This window comes from Aulonocara stuartgranti (assembly GCF_965226115.1).
Source record: "Aulonocara stuartgranti genome assembly, chromosome: 13".
NCBI lineage: Eukaryota > Metazoa > Chordata > Actinopteri > Cichliformes > Cichlidae > Aulonocara > Aulonocara stuartgranti.
The window spans coordinates 6,729,004-6,743,758 of record NC_138949.1 but is presented as its reverse complement, the minus strand read 5'-3'; the positions used below and the strand labels follow the sequence as shown (position 1 = coordinate 6,743,758).

The 14,755-nt window shown below is 39.5% G+C and overlaps 1 protein-coding gene across 4 annotated transcripts in view; it reads left to right on the top strand.

Moving 5' to 3' along the window:
* smap1 (small ArfGAP 1) overlaps window positions 1–14,755 on the top strand; it is a 169,952-nt gene that overhangs the window by 54,537 nt on the left and 100,660 nt on the right. For 2 of the 4 annotated variants that reach the window (XM_082557642.1, XM_082557644.1), the window contains one exon: window positions 1,460–1,522. The exons of the other annotated variants lie outside the window; for them this stretch is intronic. In XM_082557642.1, the coding sequence (XP_082413768.1) occupies window positions 1,460–1,522 (63 nt within the window). The remainder of the gene's footprint in view (window positions 1–1,459; window positions 1,523–14,755) is intronic. 4 annotated transcript variants of the gene reach the window in all.

Sequence of the window (14,755 nt, the reverse complement as noted above, 5' to 3'; positions counted from 1 at the left end):
CTCGCAAAAGTTGAATTCCAACAATGGCGGCAGCTACTTAGTTGTAATATTACTCTTTCTGGGTCACAAAATAAACTTTTAAGATATTTTGAGGCGTGAATGTAGTTGTGTAAACGTCAGATATCTGCTCGGTTTACAAGACATCACATATTTGCAAAAGTGCTCCAACGTTTTCGGAGATCTGACACCCACCATCTCGAAGCTAACGGGAGGTCGAGACCTGCTACGGCCGGGAGGAACACTGTTTTCCCGGCACATCGTGCCTCGACCTCCCGGTCGGCTTCGAGCTGGCGTAATAGCAATGGATAAATATTTGAAAAGAAAAAGCAGTCAATCTGATTGGTCCCAGATGAAAGCAAAAACGGTGTACTGGGGACAAACCGAGCCAATTCTGCTATACCTTCTGCATGGGGGAAAATGATCAATATGCTTTTTGTGACATTGTGCCGTGTGATTTTTCTCATGTTAAATATGTGCTGCGGCTCCAAAGTTGGGGAAACACTGGTCTAAATCATCTGATTGAAGTTTGAGGTGAATTTTAAAATACATTACTGAATGTAGTTTCACAAACACAACTTGCAGTTGTTGCGAGCATGTCTGGGGTCGAGTCTAGCAGCACGTGTTTTGATGGTACCGGTGAACAGCTCTGTAATTAAAGCACTGTGATTCTTCTTGATACACACTGAAATTTATTCTATTACAGGGGACTTGCAAGCCTTAGTCATGGGCCGTAATATAAAGTTACCAATTCATTTTAAGAAATTGCAGTTTCCAAAATTAAGTTTTTCAGATTCCATTGGTAGCTTGTCATTTTGTACTGCGGCTTTCATCAGTTTCATGTCTATTTGAGCCAAAAAGAGCTCCAGTTGTCACCCTGCATGTAAATATCAATGTGAAGAAGAAGAAGAAGAAGGGACTTGTATAACCAGAATTCCAGTCAAAAAACCACACTGACCCAGGCTTAGTATGGACTTATTATGCTTTTCCTTATTTTCTGTCATATTGTGACAGTGGTGGACATTACACTTGGCCAGAGTTTCATATAATGAGGTGACTGTGTAATCCCTGTGGGCCAAAACTCAGGCTGCTGATAGTTTTTCTAGTCTTTCGATAAATGCGCTCCACTCAGACACAGAACCCCACCCACCTGCAGTTTACCTTCTATTTGCATGTGACAGCCAATCAGAATTAAGTTGGCTTTAAAAGAGAGGAGCTATAACAACTGGTTTCACATAGAGGATGAACTGATGGGCTGCAGGGTCCAGCATGCTTGCATAAGAACAATTTCAACTAGGAATCGTGCAAAGCTAGTCTAGTAGAGTCAAAGAATAAAAATGTGGAGCTGAAAATGAGCACAACGGGTCCACATAAATGTGTGTACATGAGTTAAATGGATATGTGTGTTGGTGGCACCAACTATACGCCACTGTCTCACACTATCCATTCATTTTGTTCACAGAAGGAGCGGGAGAAGAAGAAAGAGAAGGATGGTGACAAAGTAGAGAGACACAACAACTCAAAGGTAGAAACACCGCTCATAAATCATGGATTACAGGTGTAATCTGAAAAACGAGAGATGTGATTTAGGTTCATATGGTTCTGGAATGGATTCAGTTATTGAGTTGAGCCTACGATAAAACACAAGTAAGCTTAGGTTTTAACCATGACTGCACTGTACTGTCAGCCAACTTAATGGAGTGCTGTGGTATATTTGCGGTTTTGATTTTCAAGCTTCAGAAAAGCCAGAAAATCAGAACCACAGCAAGCAGCAGTTTTAGTAAAAAAAACAATCTTTACAGCCTACTCGGCACTTAACAAACACTGTAAGTTGGCAACTAACCGGTGAACAGGAGTGGAGCATTCTGGGGTGTTTTTACATGGAACCATCTGGAAAGTTTTCCCTTGAAACTTTGTTGATTGGTGCAGGCACTTAAAAAAACACGTTGAATGAACATCTGTCTGTCTCTTCAACAAATTAGATCAATGAACCACCACCACCAGAATCAGTTACAGTTATTGAAACTCGTCTTTCACTGATGAAGCACTCTCCAGTTTTTGAGAGACCTAAATATACGGCTCTAGTAACCCATAAATGATGCAGATTAATCTGACCAATTGGGAGTTGTCTTAAATCTGAGCTCAAGTAGCTCAAGAATCCAGCTACCTCGCTAGTTAACACCTGCAAGAAAACCTATAACCATATCTCCCAAAACGTTGGGGTAAAATGTATATAACAACATAATGCAATGGTTTACAAACCTGTAAACCTGTTTTTATTCACAGTAGGATATTGGAGCAAATCGAATGTTTAAAGCAAGAAAATGTACAATTTAAAGAGTTAATAAAGTCATTTTCAATTTGATGGCAGTAAAGTAGAATAGAATGCCTTTATTGTCACTGTATATAGGGATGGGTATCGTTTAGGTTTTATCCGATACCGGTGCCAAATCGGTACTTTTGAAACGGTGCCGGTGCTTAAACGGTGCTCAAACCGGTGCTTAAAGAATGGAGAACACAAAATTGGTCCAAAAACCTCTCATGTTCAGCTGTTTTTTGTAAAAAGATAACAATGTTAGCCTTTTCTGCAGCTATGGGGCATATATGGTATCACTCTTGGCTGGAAGCAGTGCTTAATCAATGGAAAAAACACAAACTTTGTCCTAAACCTCTCATGTTCAGCTGTTTTCCACTTTTTCTTTGGTCATTTTAGCCTTTTTGGCCAGGGTGAAGGGAGTATCTGCCATCAAACAAGAGGACAGCCGAATGTAGCTATGATGATGTTTGCTAGTTCACCTTACGTGCATTAATGTAATAACGTGGTTAGCCTACTCAACGTAAATTACACACGAACATTAAGCTACTCACGCAGAGAAGAACGGCTGCTGCTGCATCATCATCCTCATCATTTCTGCTACACTGGCAGGGCTAGGGGCCAGGACTCTCCTCTTCGGGGTTTTTGGGGGATATTGCTAACTCCGGGTCAGATAACAGGCAACCCACGCACAGTAGATGCGCTCGGTGTGAGGTCTCGCAGCAAGCTATCATACGGCGCATTTCTGGGCTTTTAAAAAAAACAAACGCTATGTGTCGCCAGGTGTTTCATCGGATTTGAGGTGTTACCTCCTTTGACAGTATCACAGTATCAGCTTAAAGCACTTGTTGCAGGCTGCTGAGTTTGCATCTTTTGCTGTGAAATACAGCCAGACTTTTGACCGCTTCGCCTTGAGCATTTTTAATCTGTAGCTCTGCTCTAACAGAACGTACGTACCTGGCCCCGCCTACTATCCTGGGAAACGTAAAATGATTGGCTAGAAGTGTATCACAGCTCGGGAAAAAAAAGCACCGAAATAAAGCACCGAAATGTGCGCTGCTTTTCGGTCTGGTTACTACTGTTTATGTCAGAACCGGTGCCATCATGGCACCGGACACCGGTACCCATCCCTAACTGTATAGATATGCAATGAGATACAGAGCATCTCCTACTCAGTGCAAACATGTGGGAAAAGAAAAGGGGGTGAGGTGCACAATTTCTGCAGCACTATTTTTCATATATATATGAACAGTATTCAGAAAAAATATAAAATGTAAAAAATAAATAGTGTTATGTATTTACAGTGTGGGTTATTGCACGTAAAATTAAGTATTGCACAGTGGATGGAACTGTGTTGACAGTCCATGTGTGAGTTCAAAACATCGCAAAACATCTCAGGAAGCTGTTTACCACTTTTGGCATCCCCTCTTATTTTACAACAGTCAAGACATTTGTGAACTGATCAGATCAGCTGCTGGACATTTAGCAGAGGAATGTTCCATTTTTGTCTGATATAGGGTTCTAGCTGCTCAATAGTCTGGGGTTTTGTTTGGTGAAAGGTCTGGACTGTGGGCCAGTTCAGCACCTGACCTCTTCTACTACAAGCCATGCTGTTAAATGCATCCTGAGAGAGTGCTCATAAAAAGTTGGATGGTCCTGCTCCTTTTGAATGAAGAATGTGGTCTCCGTATTTTCCAATTCAGTTTATATTTCAGTTTGACTGAGCACAGAACAGCTTTCCACTTCGCACAGAACAATCTTCCTCAAGCTTTTTTGTTGGTTTTTTCACGCCTACTTCGTGTCAGCCTTTTTGAGACCTGTTGGATCCATTAAATTCAGTAAACTTAGTTTAAACATGATATATTTTCTGTCTTGCAGTTTGAATAAAATATGGGTTTATGTGATTTGCTGATGCTGTTTTTATATACATTTTACACAGCATCCCAACTTTTTCAGAGTTGAGTTTGAATGGAAAAAGGGCAGAAATGGAAAAATCTTTCTTTATTTCTCTTTTTCTTTAAAAAAAAAAAAAATGTAAGCAACCAATGACAGTTTAAAACTCATAATTTTTAATATGGGTACAGAATTCATAGAAGTTTTTCTGCTGCTATCTTTATGATGGCATCAGCTTAGGGGAAAAAACCTGCTGCTCTTGGGATGAATTTTTTGCTGTGGGGTTAATCCACTGTGCTGCCCTACTCAGCACTTGGCAAGCAGAATCCAGGATCTTGGCTGGAGTCTTGCAGTGCTCTAGCATGTATCTGCTGTCGGTGAGTAGCTCAGTCTTATTATTTACTGCTACTGTACATACACTTTATTCTGGCTCTGTCACCAGAACCTTCCTAATCCAGTCTCTCAGACACAGCCTATCACCACCCAGCATGGTTCACCTTTAGCTTCTACAGTGCTCGTATAGCTCACATGATTGTGGATAGTATAGTTGGATATATTTGGAACAACAAGATGTAAAAGAATTTGGCACACAGACCTGAGGCTCAAAGCTGTCAAACTACAGTTAATCGGGCTGAACTATAGCTAGTATAATTAGGAACTGGTCCAACTCAGGCTGGACATGAACCCCTTCTGTTGCATATGCAAATATAAAACTGCATTTTGATTAGAGCCTGCAGGGCTTTGTTTCTTGGCACATTCAAACTGGTTTAAGTAACCATGTGTAGTGTACAGTACTGTTTGCTGTTGTATGGTGTGCAGTGTTCGTCAGGCAGATCCAACCTCAGTAGGTCACATTTGTATTATTATTTTTCTTCTAATTTTTTAGGCAGTTTTTATATGTGTAAGTTATACTTAAACAAACAGGTAATTAATCTAGCTTAACAGTTGTAGCTTCTGTCAAAAAATAACTTTGAAATTGTGTGTGCGTGTGTGTGTAAACTTGATATTTTGTCAGGATTAGTGACTAAATCTTTATTTTATATACAGTCTTTGCAACAACAGAGTCAAACCACTGACAGCCTAAATGTAAAACATTGATTATTGCGTTTCAATGCAGTGTTCTTCTGGGAAACATTGATTCCTGGCATGTGCTGTCATTATGGTTGGCAATAGCAACCACAGACATTAGTGCCCACCCCCAAACATCTCACTACAGTCCATAAAAATGCTCTAGAACAGCTAAAGAAACATGACAAACATCCTAAGCCGGTAACTCAGCCTCCAAACTAAGCTACCCAAACCAATCAAGCATCTGTGCTGGAACAAGCCTGATCCAAGGAGGCCGTACCCCCAACCCTTAGGACAATCTGTTGTTTCAATCCTGGTGCCAGATACCAGAGCACGCCACCAGAGTTCCTGTGTGCCACAGCTGTTGCGGTGGAACTTGGAGGGCTAACATAACATGGTAGCTGTGGCTGAGTAGTATGTAAGCAAGAATTTTAAAAGCTGATGTGCTGAAGAGAAATACAGGGAACATTAGAAGAAAACAACCCATAAAAACCCTCAAAGTGAACCTACAGTAACCAGAAGGAGAACTCAGGCCAGTAGCAGTGATCATGTTTTATGTACAAGGCTGTAGCAGCACTGTGAAAGCCTGAGTTATGACAAGGTGAAGTGCAGCTTTTCTTTGCGTGTGCCCGTGCGACTTATTGAATCCACAATGTGTGACAGCAGTGAAAGCCTAGAGCCTGTGAAGCCCTCCACCTGAATCCTGAGCCCATCCTCTAGGGGAAACCCCTCAAACATTGTTGTTCACATATGCTTTAATATTGCTACGTCCATCGGTGTGGATTATTTCTTATTCACACACAGGGGCATATAGAGGGGAACTGTATCTGGAAGGACGATAATATCATCAGTGTGCGCAATGAATAATATATAAGTGGAACCTCAGCTGGAACAGGTTCCTAATATAATGGTGTAATATCTGTCCAGAAGAAGCCTTCTGTCATTCAGAGGAAGTAAAGAAAATGTGGCAAATGTAGCTTTTTAAAAATTGTCGATAGACTGTTAATGCACCAGAGTGCACCAGAAAAAAGATCCTCTCCCATCCCGAAACACAACTTGCATAATGTTGCGTTTTTTAATATAAAATCTGGTAAGTTGCTGCTGTCAGTCGAGATAAGTGATTTTGACCACAAAGAATGACGCGAGTCTGACTAGAATGTAATTCCAGATCAGGCCGGCCTCGTGATGAGCTGCAAATAACTGATGTGTGGAGGTGAGGGTCAGCGAACGTGTGTGTGATGCAGGCATAATGCGAGTTGGCCTTTGCTGTTACCCACGTGTATGTGCGCTAGAGCTGTGCTATGCTTTCATGCATATCTATAGTGTGTGCACGCACTTATGTTTGCTTGAGAGAGCACGAGAGAGGAGCGAAAGGGGTGAGTGCGTGTGTTTCTGGGTCATGGTTAGTGAATTCAGAGCTTCCATGGCCTGTGAAGCAGTGAGGGAATAATATAGCTCTCAGCTGTGTGTGTGTGTGTGTGTGTGTGTGTGTGTGTGTGTGTTCATTCTGCAGAGAACAAAAATGTAGGCTATGGGGAACTGTACCAACTAAGACTGAGCCCTGTACTCTCTGGTGTTTTCCTCTGATACATTCGCATATTCAAGATGAATCTACTTTTTCTCTTTATTGTGTCCCATTTTATTTTCTATCAATATTTCTGCCCTGACATATTTACTCACTCATTGTATTTACATCCAAATAACTACTGCAAACTATTTCTTTTTCTATGAACATGACCATGCTTTACAACATGTGTGTGTAAGGCAACCCTGTGAAAACACAGTGAATATACTGAAATGTGATGTAACAGGTCACACTGAATTTGCTTGTTTGTGTTTTAGTCTTCCAGAGATTTCTCAATTCATAACACAACTGATGCAATCCTGCAATCTCTCCTCTTGATTGCAAGGCTGTAGAATTTTATTTTTGCCATTATGCACATGTCCCAAATAAAATCCAGTGACTGCTGCATTGTTCTTGGTAATGATGGTAAAATGCTGTTGATATCCCCGGTTTGAACTGGATTCTTGGAGCTGAGCATTCATTGCGATGCCCTTCTGGCGGTCTTGGAGGCTGTTCTCAGACTGCAGCTGGCAGAGACGGAGGCTTGTCGACAGCTCATCTGGGCCTCCCAGGCCATAAAAGCAGGTCTGGATGAACTGCTCTGCCCTTCGTCTCCTGTCTTTGACGTTGACAAGAAATGTTTTCATCTCGAATACATTAATATCATGTTGGGAAACTACATCCACCTTAATAGAGGGTTTTCTCTATCCTGTCCGCTCTGACTAAATGCAGTTTATAGTTTCCACTCCAGTTAACCTCCATGTCTGCGGAAGAAAAATACCCAGGATGCCACTTCACACACAGAGGCTATGTGAACTTAATGCTGGGAAGCTGTAAGGAGAGAAAACACCAGAGAAGCACAGAGAATAAAACAAAACTAATGACACGGCTGTTATGGTCATATGCTTGTAGTTTGTACATACAGTACTGACTGGGTGGGGGCTTACAGTGTGTGTGTGTGTGTGTGTGTGTGTACTTGTAAAATGTACACAACAGCATTTTAAGTCAGCTGGCCACAGAAGGTGTGCAGAGGGTTTTTGCAGAATTTGCACTATGATTTGTGTCTTATTAAGAATGTTGAAATAACTTTGCCCCCCCCCCCCCCCACCAAAAAAAAAAAATAAAAAAATAAAAATCCCCCAAAAACATGCAAACAAACAAAACATAACATAAAAACATGCATGTTAGTTTAAGTGGTTTTAACTGATTCCGCTAACTATAGTAATAACTGTAGTTTAGACACCAATTAGCTGATAAGTTGATGCTGAAGGAAACTAATCAGTAAAACTCAGTACTTTAGTCCATGCAGTGGCGTGCAGAGTGAATATTTCATGTTCACTCTGCAAATCATTTCATTTCTTACTTAGTAATAATTTTGAATTATTACTATTGTTATGTTCCCCTAAAATGGTCCAGAGGATGAGGGAAAGTAACAAAAGGTGTCCAGGTTGGAAAAAAGGAGACAGGGAGGCAAAATAGTTAGTTTTATTGTTTGTTTATTGTTTCTATTTTGAACTAAACTAAAAGAGTTGTACACGCTGCTATCACCTTTTAAAGAAGTCAAAAACAAAAGCTAGGTGTTGGTAAATAAACTGAAAAGTAAGCTAAAAAGAGAGAGAGCTAAAAAGAGTCACCCAAACACACTCCTCTCCACAGAGCAGGAGCAATCAACCACCATATGCACACAGCTCACTAGCTGCAACCCAACAAGGCTCTCTGGTAGTAGAGATCACCTTTCCCTGGCCTTAAGAATACTTAATTGCTGATGGGAGTCAGCTGTACAAAAAAGGTGGCACCTAAGGCAGGACACACCCACACAAGGTCAGATTCAAAGGAGGCCCTACTAGGGCCATAACAATTTTTATTATTTCTTATTTTAATTTTTTAACAAAGAATTATTAATTTGCCCTTTACATCTTTGGTGATGTAGCTATGATTTGGATTATGTAACCTGATGCTTCTTGAAATGCGCAGATTTTTTTGCACCACACCCAACAGGTGGCGTCAGCCCTCCTTTGGCATGTTTTCACTGCAATCTTCTTCTGTCCAGTATCTGTGATTTATTGCCCATCTTCATTGGCAGTGTATGAAATGCTCTGTTTTTGACAGTTTCCCAAATCAAAGTTGTCTTTATTAGAAAAAGAATAATAATAGTTTTAGATGAAAGTTCTATTTTTTAGCATTTGCTGTAATGGCACAGTAAACAGTGGACAGGAAGGCTGGGGGAAAACGTGCAGTGACTATACTGGGGCGGGGCAGACTCAGATCTAGGCCTCTTCTGTAAACTTACTGGGTCATCAGCTCAGCTCACTGAGCTGTTTATTGGTTTTTGGTTTTTTTAGACACTCTTCTGGTTAAATTTTTTGCTAATTTCTTAACTCAAATTTTCAGCTGTGCTAGCAGAACTGGCTGATTTGTTAAGACAATCAGTTGAAAATAATAATCAGATCACAGTTGATCATTAACTGGTAATGACATAAGTTCCAAGAAACGCGTGTGTGTGTTCTTCTTTTAAAAAAAAAAATTTTTTTTGTAGTGCTACCTCCTGAGAGTGAGGTAGTAAATCACTTATCCTTGAGACCTAAAGAATGCTATAGAATCTGTGCTAAGAGCATCTTTCATAATTCATCTTATGGTCCATATACACTTTGCAGATATGAAATGGGCTCTAATAGGCTTAGGCTGCTTCCCATGATGCACTGAGTGTGTTTAAAAACCACTCTACATTTAATCATTAGTTCTTATTCATCTCTGGCACTCTTCCACAGTGTCTTTTGTCCTGTCTTCTTCCCATCACAGCAGATGGCTGCCCTTCTAAGGCCTGGTTCTGCTGGAAGTTTCTTCCTGTTAAAAGCAGTTTTTCCTTTCCGCTCTTGCCAGGTGCTTGCTCATAGGGGTTGTTGGGGTTTTGTCTTTGTTACCTTGTTTAAGAGTCTTTACCTTATAGTATGTTGTTGGGATTTGACACTATACAAATAAAATTGAGTTGAAATGAATGAACATGTTTACACAGATAAAAGTTCAAATTTCTTAAACGTGTGAGAATCTACTTTCATTGAGTTTAGAGCATTTAAACAAGTTTGGATTATAATGTGAACAATAAGTAAATATAAGTTCTGGTAGTCACAGAACTTAGCCAACATGGACTTAGATATCAAAACTCATCCGTTTATGTGTGTGTGTGTGTGTGTGTGTGTGTGTGTGTGTGTGTTTGCATAAATTGTGCAACAGATGTTGTCTGTTTGCAAGAATGGTCTTTGTGCACGTGTGTGTGTGTGTGTATACTTGCAGAGATATGTGACGTTGTACATCTCCTTTTTGTCCTTTTCCTCTGTCTCAGCTGTACTTCAGCTGTCTCTGAAGCCCAGTGTCAGGGAGATAGTTGAACGCTGTGTGTGTGTGTGTGTGTGTGTGTGTGTGTGTGTGTGTGTGTGTGTGTGTGTGTGTGTGGACACAGAGCGAGAGACTTGTTAGTCCAAGTGTGTGTTGACACACTGAAAGCTGTTTAATCTTCAGTGTACCGGGAAACATGCTGACAGCCAGCCCCCCCCCCCAACAACATCCCCGTCTTCCACACTTTGGCTTCTCTTGCACTCTCCCATTCTCTCTCTCTCTTCTTCACTGAACGCTCTCACCCTTTAGCCCTTATGTCTCTCTTTAGCATCTTTGCGTACAGATGATATGCTGTACACGTTTGTGGAGGACATTCATACATGTTGCAGGGTTGTTACACCATCATGATGACAAAAACTGTCAGACAGACACAGTGCCCGAGGACTTTGTGAGGTTTTTTTGCTACAGTTTGATCACATTTGGCCATGACACACACACACACACACACACACACACACACACACACACACACACACACACACACACACACACACACACACATGTACTAATTACATATGATTATATAAATACTAAAAGGTAAAATACTTTTTTTTTTTTTTAAAGAAAATACTTACTTATACAGAATTTACCACTGCCTGATTGAGGTGGTAATGCACCAAGAAGCTGAAGAAAAAGAACATGATACTAACTAGGAGGTTAGTATCTAAACCACTCGAGCATCCGTGGCAAAATGAGATTAGATTCTGCTTTACAAACAGAATAAATATGCAATGTCAAAAACTACAACAACTGTCAAGAAGATTTGTATGACACTCCTTCAAAAAAATGGAAATTGGGTCCAGTGCTTCAAGGCCTCAGTCACCCAGGCCTAGAAGGCAGTTGGCAACCTCCTTGCAATTTCCAGTGACTGGGGAAAAATGAGTATTTTCCAGTGGGTTGCTGGTGGTTGTTGGCTTTATTATAGATGACACTGGTCATCCAGAGAAGAAGAAGGAGACTTAAAGGTTAGACTCTTTTCTTAAGGATTTATCAACTTTTCCCTTTATACTGTAGTAACTCTCATTCAAAAGCAAGTGAAGAAAAATGAGATGCTGGTTTTAGATTTTGACCCTTTTGATGTCCCCAGTTGGATGTTGATATATATACATATTCTAACTGTATTCTTTATTCTGGAGAATAAAGCGTCATTTCAAAATATGAAAAATATCCCTTCTTGATTACAGAGAATGTGGGTGATTTATTTTGTTTCCTTAAACCTCTCACATTACCTTCTAATATTTCCTTCCCATTCCTCATATTTATTTACCAAAAATATCTGAGCTACTGAGACTTTCCTTATTGGTACATGCTAATGGGCTCTAATTAACTTTAGCAAAAAGTGAGTTCAAAGATGTGTATGGTGGAGACGGGTCAAATGTACATGCTATATCTGCATATTTTTCAGCCAGTCGTCTCTAACTAACTAAATTCTGCTGATGGGTTGCTTGCAGTTTGAGCGAGGTCTGGTTAATTGTCTGAACAATCAGCAACCTGCACACGGGCTATCAGAGACATTTCCAGCATATTTTAAGCTGGGCGGACTATTTTACATGCTGTGGATAAAAATGTATTAATGCTTCTGTGAAGGGAACTTAACTTTGCTGCAGAGGAATTAAACTTCATTGCATACTTTACTCTGGGCTTTCTTTACGAGCCATTACCAGAATGGTGTTGCTATGGTTTTTGAACAGGGTCATATATTTTAATAGCTGTAATTTTGCTACCATAGCTATCAAACCTGCAGTCCAGAGCTTTTCTGTCTCTCAGAAAGCGCGTAAGCAGTGAGTGTAATTAGGCAGTTCAGCACTTTTGATGTGTGCTTATCAAGAGGAAAAGCAACACCAATGAAGATCCAGGCTTTCCTCAGCATTGGTTGCTTTCTTAGTTTGTAATAAGGAAATTCTTCTCGGCAACTTATACTGTAGTCTACTCTGTCTCCATAGATAATGTAAAATATGGACTTCAAAAACCCACATGTTGAAGGTTCAACCATCGCCATCTTGGTTGCAAAAACATTATGTTACAAGAAGGGTGGGTCTTGTGATTGACAAGTCATTAGCCAAAGACGGAAGTTTCATACCACACATAATACTTCATTTTGAAAATAGGAAGACCAAGGTTTACAAAATAGATGCAGTATTTTTTCCAGTATTAACCAAAATGCGTGACTGAGCCCATAAACTCAGCCTGTTATACTGTCTTTGGTCTCCATCACTACAGTTATGCCCCTCTTAAGCTCTAGTAATTGCTTTGCTATTGTTAGAAGATTTAATGTAACTGAGTTTGACTGATAGACTTAATGTTTTCGACTTTGACTTGAATGTAACACACGTTAATTTAACTGCTTTCAAAAACTTCAGTCGAACAACATTCTAGAGTTTTATCTGAACCGCGGGTGCCTTTGGTTTTGTTCTTTAATACTGGATTTATTTTTCTACGAAGGTTTGAACTTTGAGGGTGTTTAAACAAAAGAGAAAAGTGTGAAAATGTTCATGACTGTCTGAGAAAAGTGTATAAAGTGTGTAGTGATGGGTTTTACAGCCTTAAAACATCTACAATAATTGTAAAAAAATAAAGTTGGCTACTTTGCGGATTTCACCTATCGTGGGTTATTTTTAGAACGTAACTCCTGCGATAAGCGAGGGACCACTGTATGCCCAAAATGCTTACTTTAAGTAATTTGATTACATGTTAATTTTCCATGTAACTTTGCTACAGAAGTGCATTTTAAAATGTTAAATTTAATAGAATCTGGTCAAATGAAATTTACTTGATTGGGATCCAGTCAGATTATACCAGGCATGTTGTCCTTAACGATTAATCTTTTGAATAAATACATCTTTGATTTTATATATAACACCAGAATTTTACTAAAATTATTGCTACAGGTTTAGGAGTTTATCAAATGGCTTCAAAATCAAACACAAATGGACCCACAGTACATGGTAGGAATTTCATAGCATTTTTGTGTGAAATTCTTGGCGACCTTGTTGATATCGCCTTTCAGTCAGGATCAGTAGCATTTAAACGTAAACATTAAAACCTTTTTCCTTCTTTTCCCCTCCTTTTTTTAAAACAAAACAAAACATGAAGGCATCATATATCAGGTAAAGTTACACAGTAGAGTGTAACATGGGTATAATTATCAATATGTTTGCCAATTAGATTGCACATTACTCTGAAGAATATTTGCTGAAACATGTTGATTTTATAATTGATGCCATCTTCTTTACTACTTTAATCAAGCACACTAAAGTGTGGATTTCTCCCCTGGTGTGCCATAACACAGGTGTTCAGACAGATGTTTGCGCCTTCACTGCACGTCACTCCAATGTGACTGTCTCATGCTGTCCCTTACCTCAGCAGCTCACTCCTGTAGCATTACATTAATGATAACAAAGCTCCTCTTACTCTCATGGTGTCGGCCATGTTGGATCTATCTTTCTAGACAGTAGTAGCTCACCAGTCGCACTGTAAGACAAACATGTGAGGTCACATGATGTTGAGGCAGGGTATGACCTAAATGCCTAAATGTTTACATTTGGATGAGATCGTGTCTCACATGTGAAATCTAAATGTTTAAAAAAGGGCTTCTGTCTCAGGAGTTGCATATTCCATTTATGCACCTGCTGATTGATATTCACTGTCAGCATCCAGTGCAAATGCAGGAATACAGTAAATGCTTTACTCATTGTTCATGGAGGAGAGCTCCTGCATGTTATAGCTTTATTTTTATTTTCTATTCAACAGTCTAACATTTTCTTGTCCACTGAGCAGTAGGTCAAATGCTTTCTGGCCCTGTGTATGTTTTTGCCAAACTGCTGAAAAGATAAAAACTATTAATAGAAAAATAATAATAAAATTTGTGTATGAGGATGCACTTCAGCCAATTTTCCTATGTATAGCACCTTTTAAACCTTTAAACCTGAAATTTTCTTAAAGACTAAATCTTCAAAAATGCCACCAATAGTGGCCGAGCTTCAGACTTCTTTGGGAGTCATGTGACCAATAACCTACCAGAATTATATGATTTAAATAAAAAACAAACAAACATAAAATAAACTGCAACTTTGAGGTAATATTCATTAAAACCTTTTTCATGTTTAAAGGACTGTTAGTAATCATTAGTCATATATAAACTCAGTCCTCATTGTTTTTTCTCATGACCTTGTTCTGGTTTGTTGTTTTTGCTCATCAGCTAAGCGTCTTGAACACTATCTTGACCTTCCAAACCCACTCAAATTTTCTCCTCAGACTAAATTAATTCTTCTGTGTTTGCAGCTGAAGGGCAGGTGGCTGATGTATCTTTTAATTGACAGGAGGAATTCTGGGATATATTGAGCATTTTAAATGAAAAAATTAACTACACACGTTGACTTCTCTGCCCAGCCATTTTAAATTAAATGGTGATAACATAATCACCTGCTGCTTTTAGACAAGCGATGATCTGAATTCAGATTTCAGATTGAATGGCGGCATGTATTTTGGACAGTCTTGCAGATAACATGGAAGAAACCATAGTGTGT